The sequence below is a fragment of the Dipteris shenzhenensis genome, chromosome 9 (genome assembly GCF_047967505.1).
Source record: "Dipteris shenzhenensis isolate YYH24624 ecotype China chromosome 9, Dip_SZ_1.0, whole genome shotgun sequence".
NCBI classification, from domain to species: Eukaryota; Viridiplantae; Streptophyta; class Polypodiopsida; order Gleicheniales; family Dipteridaceae; genus Dipteris; species Dipteris shenzhenensis.
The window spans coordinates 42,906,794-42,914,433 of record NC_141604.1 but is presented as its reverse complement, the minus strand read 5'-3'; the positions used below and the strand labels follow the sequence as shown (position 1 = coordinate 42,914,433).

Below are 7,640 nucleotides of genomic sequence, written 5' to 3'. Positions count from 1 at the left end.
TGTTCCTCTCTAAAATTAGAAGACCAAGGAACATGCCCTCCTTGGGTTTGTAGCAAGTTGCAATCAACACATAGTAATTTGCATTCATAGTATATGCACAGCACATAGGAGTTTGCATTTTGTGCATGTAGCATTTAACCCTTGCAAAGACACATGAAACTACAATATTTTGGACAAAATGGAAAATGGAAGTCAAAAAAATAGATACAAGAAAGGATTTCCTGTTTTATCGATATGCTCTGCACATGCTATGATATGTAGAACGCGGGAAAGTGCAAAACAAAGACATTATCTTCCAAAATTTCAATTCATACAATTTCAATTACAATGAAATTTAAATTCTAGAAATTTAATCCATGGATATGTACTAATTACACAAAGTGCAAATGAATAAAAAGAAGATTATCTTGGTGTGAATATTTAACCATCTTATCTTTGAACATGCCAGTGCAACCCCCCCCCCCCCCCCCCCCTTCCCAACAATCCCTTGCCTTATCCATTTCCATGCGCTCAAACCTAGCTTCCTCGCTCTATCCTTGATTTGCCCACTCTTGAATGTGCCCCCTCTTATTCCACTTTCCATCCACATCTGCATAGCAACTCCACAGAGTTCGGTAGGAGATCCACACAATCTCTTCTTCCCAACCTTGTACAAACAATGTTCCATTGTAGCTTGTGTGACATTCACACAAAAGCAAGGATAGAACCAAAGATCCCGATGCTCCAAAGATTTTCACAATGAAAATCACACAAGGATGAAGATGAATATGATGCTTGACATCGGACAAAAGCTAAGCCAAAGCGTCTACAGACTCTGATCTAACTTCAACTTGTGAGAAATAGCTATGCACCATAAGAATATCCAGAAGAGTAACAATTGAGTAGCGTTGTCCAAATGCCTCGACTTTCTTAAAGGTTTTGATCACAATTTGAGCTTTGGAAGGAGAGAACAGAAAGCAAAGATAGCAATGGAGCTGGTTTCCATCTCTTCTAAGAGAGAATGATCAAGTTGGCGTGCTGATTGTATCCTTGCCCTCTCTATCATCCTGTTTATTATTCCCAATATCATTTATACAAAGGTCTTCAAAAGTTAAGCAAACTTAGTCATGACAAAGTGTATGACTAACCCTGAAAATGCAAATTGGTGCCAATTAGGAAAGTGTATAATTCATGGAGAGCATATAGTTCATGAATTGCGTTAAAATCATAAAAGCAATACTTGCAACAAGGCATCATAAAAGCACTCACTGCAAGGTCTATGCTGAAACACTCCCTAGGGCGTGAAACATGAAAACTACATGTCCACTGTGTCTTCCCACCATTTGAAAGAACTCATCCCTAATCAAGGATCTTGAGGAATTGTACACGTACAATCGAGACTATCACAAACACATCCTCGAGCACTTCTCACAACATGGCATCCTCAAGCACTTCTTGCAACGTTGTATCCTCGAGCACTCCCCAAAACATAACACTATCTTTATATTGGATCTTCCACACGTAGGAAAGAACTTGCCCCTACTAAGGGTTCAAACACACCTACAATCGAGACTCCCCAAAACATAACACTATCTTTCTCACAAGCACAAACTAGATCCTTCATAGCACAAGCAACACGTCACAATGCACCTAGTACTAAAGATTGCTAGAAGTAGCCTAAAGAAGTTATCAACTAGCCAATGGCTAACATAACCAACTCTTATCGACCTCAATGTACGCTACACAAAATGGCAAATGGTCACCTACTAAACTTTTTACACTAGAGCGCTTCAAAAAAGATTGGTAGCAAGACCAAAGCCCAAGCCATATCCTACCCTCTTTTAGATGTACCTTTTATTGACCTTAAAGTTGTATAATAGGAATTTAGCTAGGAAACAAAGCAAGAAGTACCATCTTTGAAAATTCCAAGAAGCCATTCAATATTGCCTTGAGAGAAGCAAGAATGTACAAGAAATTTGGATGAGCGAGCTTGGGACTTTGCACCCATCACACAAGGGGGTGTCTTCCATGAATGGTTAAACTAGAAGTCGCTAGACACATGGAGGATTTCCATCCTCATTGTATACCTTGGCACATCTCTACTCGTTCAACAAAGCATCATGGTCACTTTTGTAAGACCTAGGTTCAAGCACCTTCACATCTTCACCACTTTAGGTATCCAATGGTTATATTGCACACCTACCTAGCTCCTCACCATTAAACAAATTACAAGACAAACAACCCAACATATACACCAGAAAGCAAAAGCACCTCATCATTACATCCTCGTAAACACTAACCCATTTTGGAATTCCATTGTGCCTACAATTTACACAATATATCAACTAAAACATTATGCGAGCTCATGATCACATGCACATCTTTTCTTGCAGCCCATCAAATATAGGAACGTCTAACTACTTTTAGCCCTTACACTTAGATTGGCCAAAATCAAAACCAAGAACCCGTTTATTTTTCATGCTAGGCAGACAGCTAACAAAGGCGATGGGTAGGAGCTCGTATGAACTAGAAAAAGCAGCTCAATGCTGAAAGCCTACCTGGTAAGGACAAATCCACATCAAAAAAATCGGTACAATCAAAAGCTAAATACGTTACAAATAGGCTTTTCCACTAGTAAGCATGAATCCACATCAAAAAAATTCGGTAGCATCAAAAGCTAAATACGTTACAAAAAGCTTTTCCACTGCCAAGGCAGGCTACAGATTTCAGTTAAATTGGCTTGCACATTCAGGGGACATGGTAAATCAAGACTTTCAAATCGCTATGACTAGAAAAAGTTATTTCTATGAACTCGACCTAAACCAGCAGATGAGGGGGATTACCTACATACATGCAATTTGAGAAAATTCCCTTGCAAAACATTGAGCAGCCCTTTTTTCACTTCACCAAACAACTGTTAGCTCCAACAAGGAACCGTACCTGTTGAAATCTTCAAACATACAATGTTCAATATGCAGTTTGACAGCAATCTCTCTTAAATGAAATGCACAAATAAAAGCATAACCATGATATTCCCAGAACCAAACTGTCAGCATCATAACAAGTTTTATGAGTACCAATCTGACCCAAAAAATCAATGCCACTATTGTGCCGGAGCTTGAACCATTACTTTATACAATTGATCATATTAATTGAGATTCCAAGTTTCGCTGAAAGCACCTTTCAGTACACTTTGAATATCAAAGAAGTGATAGAATCTACGAGTGTAAGCAAGGTATGGAAAACCCAAGCTCATGTTCCCTGCGCAGCTTTTTACAGTTTTGAAGGAAGGTTTGCAATCTAATTCGAGCTCTAACCTAGTCACTGAACAAAAATTTCAACCTTCGACTTATAAGTTACAATACAGAAGCATGTACTTGAAAGTAAAAACCATTTCCCTGGAGTTACTCAAAATTAAAAAGAGACTAATCAGTAAGTTACTTTTCTTTTTCACTCCAATATCAAATCCAAAATCAGAGATGATGCAACCTCGCCCTATTCCATGAGTATACTTTTTAAGCTTTGAATGCAAAGCATGCCTTCCCTTTTCGGGTATTCGACATTTGATGCTATGCTCTCAGCTTCATGATCACTTCTTCCTTCAACAAGGGCATCCACCACTATGTTATCTATCTATTAGGATAGTTGGGTCATATCTTGAAATAGAAGCTGACAGCCTTCCATTTTTTAACATGCTTGAACAAAGACTTCAAAAGCTTGATTTCAAAAGCAGGAGTATTAAATGCCCACCTATAAAATGTTTTTTATCATTTTGTTTTAATTACAAAAGACCACCCGATTTCCAGGAAGATTATCCTTCAGCTCATGGCATATTTCTGGGTCCAATTTCTTGCGGTTGCCTCGTATTTTGGCCTGTCAGTCTTATACATGTGGGCAATTTCAGGAACCAAGGGATCATCTGGGTTGGGGTCCGTAAGCAAAGAACATATAGAAAGGAGAACCTGTTCACAAAAAACAGAGACAGATGAACGTCCAGCATATATGCGCTCAAAAATATTATAAATGAATTGATCAATACAAATTTCAGTACACAATATAACTATGACTCAAGTCAGAACTGTATAGAACCCTTGTCCAAACCTCACGTTCCTATCATAGAGACAAAATGGAGACATGTTAAAAATCTAACAGGATCTCAGCAGGTAAATCAACTTCTGTCCCTGGATTGCACAAACTTGCCTTTGAAATTGTCAGCGCTGGACTCCATTGCTCTTTAAGTATATCCAAGCATATACTGCCATTGCTGTTGATGTTTGGATGGAAAACCTTTGTCCTGAAGGCAACCTGGAATATGAACGAAACAGAACCACAAGTTAATGAGCTAAGGACTGGAGTGCACCAACACAACGAAGATTTGTATATTGATTTGCATACATATTGGCATGAACTTATTCATGAGTCCTATTTGCACTAGACATGAATATAATGTATAAAATATTAATTCCTCATCCCATATCACAAAAAGAAATAGAAAACTAACACTCTGCAAGCTGATATCATAGCCAAATACGTATCATAAGACCTTGCAATATATATAACTTTAAAAAACTAGAATATAACCAATCGTAGATTTTTGTTGTTCTAGAATCTAAAGTGAAACTTTTAGATGTTGGGACTTCTGCACCCAAGTAAGACATTTCGATATAGTTGAACAGTTGATCACCACTTGGACGAAAATTCAAAGAATTTGCATGTCCGCTAAGGTGATAGGAAAATTACCTTTGTAAGACTCGAACGTATCCAATCATACAAATTTTAGTTTTTGTTGTTCTAGAGTGAAAATTTTTAGACGGTGGTGTTCTCCACTCGTTTGAGAGTCTTACCTTTGAAAGACTCGAACGTATCCAATCATACAAATTTTAGTTTTTGTTGTTCTAGAGTGAAAATTTTTAGACGGTGGTGTTCTCCACTCGTGTAAGATATTTCAAAATAGTTGGACACTTGGACGAAAATTCAAAGGATTTGCATGTCCAAATTCAAAGGATTTGCATGTCCGCTAAGATGATAGAAAAATATACCTTTGTAAGACTAGAACGTATCCAATTATAAAAATCTTGTTCCGAAGTGAAAATTTTTGGCTGTTGGGGCTTCTAAGATATTTCGATCAACACTCGGACGAAAATTCAAAGAATTTGCATGTTTGCTAAGGTGATAGAAAAATATACCTTCATAAGACTAGAATATATCCAATCGAGCAAATTAAATATACGTTTGTAAGACTAGAACGTATCCCATTATAAAAATCTGGTTCCAAAGTTAAAAATTTTAACTGTTGGGGCTTCTAAGATGTTTCGATCACCACTCGGACGAAAATTCAAAGAATTTGCATGTTTGCTAAGGTGATAGAAAAATATACCTTCATAAGACTAGAATATATCCAATCGTGCAAATTCAGGTTTTTGTTGTTCTAAAGTGACAATTTTTAGCTGTCGGGGCTTCTACATCCGTGTAAGATATTTCGATATACTTGAACCGTTGATAACCACTTGGACAAAAATTCAAAGAATATGCATGTCCGCTAAGGTGATAGGAAAATATACCTTTATACGACTAGAAGATATCCAATCGTACAAATTCAGATTTTTGTTGTGAAAATTTTTAGCCGTTGGGCTTTTGCACCCTCGTAAGATATTTCAATATAATTGAACGGCTGATTATCACTTGGACAAAAATATTCGTAAGTAACACCTTGCATTCTGTCTTCTAGACAAACAAACACTTCAAAACCCACAAAAGCATGTATAACATTTCATTGGAGGCAACAAGACAAACAGACCACTTGTCTAATTTCATAAAAACCTCAAGAGGCTTATATGGATACATGCTATACACATTTTAACCTGCGCTTTACCAAAAGCTCCATATGTTTCTCACACTCATTACATCGACCCATGTAAAAACTTATGAAATTTTCAATTTTGAATTCAAGCCCCTTGCATCCAAATTGCACTCGTCAGCCATACCATGACTTATCTAAGACTTGAAGTGAACGTTTGCTTGGTGAGTTCAATCAACAAGTCATTTCGTAAGAAGACCTTCCAAAAACTTCGAAATACTTGACCACATATATTCAACCCAGTTGTCAATAACGCTATACCATGTCATCTCTATTGCAAATGGAAGAATTTGCCACCAATTGAGCAGCCAAGTCTTTAATTTTACAATCAAGCACAGCCCTCCGGAGAAATACTTCTCATCATTTCGCTGTATTCAATTAGCGAAACGCTCAATAATAATCATTTAAAGAAGGTACAATATGCATAAGTCAACAACAAAAAACCTAATCACCAAAATATGAACGCCATGGCAACTAAAACTGCTTGCCTCTGATACTACCCGATGACTGGGAAGTGGATGTCTTCCTACATTTACCATCAACAAAATTCACAAACAGGCTTCAGCCACTACACAGAGTGGGCAATGTCCTGCATAGCATGTTATGCAGCATAAAAGAATGCCTCGAAACAGATCTAAGAATAACTTTGTGAGACTATTTAGATGTCTGGAAGACCCAAAAAAAAGCAGACAGCAAGCAGGTACGGACATGCCAAATGCATCGGGTAAGCGATACAATATTTCATGGATAGATCATTCCACGACGGTTCCTTCAGCAAAGCCCCAAGGCTTCAGATTTTAAACAAAATTTCTAGAGTAGAAGAGCCATACCTTGGGAGGTTTAAAGGGGTAATCTGGAGGAAAATGAATTGTCACCAAAAACACGCCCCCTGCATAAGGACTATCCGCAGGTCCCATGATTGTCGCCTGCCAGTGAAACATATCCTCCGCCACCGGACCTAAACAAAGCGCCCTTACAATCAGATAACAGCAGCAAGATCATGGGCATCTCAGTATCCAACGTTCAACGCAGCCCATGACTGCATCGAACTCAGAAGGTGTAGCCGCCTGCCTTTCAAAAACGAGCAAGCTAAAAGAGACAAGAACCGGTTCAGAAATAAAAAAGCGAGTGGCATAAAAAGCTCAGCTGTCCAGATGCAAGAACTAGACCTATACAAGCAAAGACCGGTCAGCTGTTACAACAGATGAGTCGTTCAGTGAGGCTCAGGGAGAACGTGTTCAACCAAACTCGACTGACCTCTCTGCAGGGCCCGGAAAACCAGGCCGGTGGTCGGCAGGCAAAGAAAAAAAGGAGTTTGCAAACGCGCCACACATCGAAGGATACTGACCGGCGCTGCAGGAAGTGGGGGGGTCTTTCTGCAAGTCCTTGAGCTCCTTGAGGATACGTTTGGAGGCCATGAGGCAAGGGGGGGGCGGGGCGGGGGGGAAGCAGGGGAGGGAGAGATCGGGAAAGAGGAAGAAGGAAAATGGGAGGGATCAGAGGAGATGCAAGGGCAAAAAGAGGGACAGAAAAAAGCAGAGTTTTTTTTGCTGAGTATCAAAAGAAGATGAAGATGAAGATGAAGATGAAGATGTGAAAGCTCATAAGACTACATTAAAAGGGCCCTGCCGTCCTCAATGGTTCATCATCATGACTCACTGCCCCCTTTTTTTTTTTTCCTTCACTTTTTTTTTTTTAATTATTCCTAACTCTCACATTTCGGTCACGCACTTTTGATCTTTCCGATCGCATTCCGTCAAGACATCTCCTCCGCCACTTTTCAGCCTCAAGTTCACCGGAACCG

At 39.0% G+C, this 7,640-nt stretch overlaps 1 protein-coding gene across 1 annotated transcript; it reads right to left on the bottom strand.

Annotated features, from left to right (window-relative positions):
• Positions 1-3,393: 3,393 nt before the first annotated feature.
• On the bottom strand, positions 3,394-7,429 carry LOC147898668 (ubiquitin-conjugating enzyme E2 8-like). Its single transcript, XM_087379804.1, has 4 exons — positions 7,185-7,429; positions 6,667-6,794; positions 4,180-4,284; positions 3,394-3,941 (listed from the first exon to the last, which is right to left on the bottom strand). Exons 1-4 carry the CDS (start codon positions 7,252-7,254, stop codon positions 3,798-3,800), a joined length of 447 nt encoding a protein of 148 aa, XP_087235930.1. The 5' UTR covers positions 7,255-7,429; the 3' UTR covers positions 3,394-3,797.
• Between the last annotated feature and the right edge of the window lie 211 nt (positions 7,430-7,640).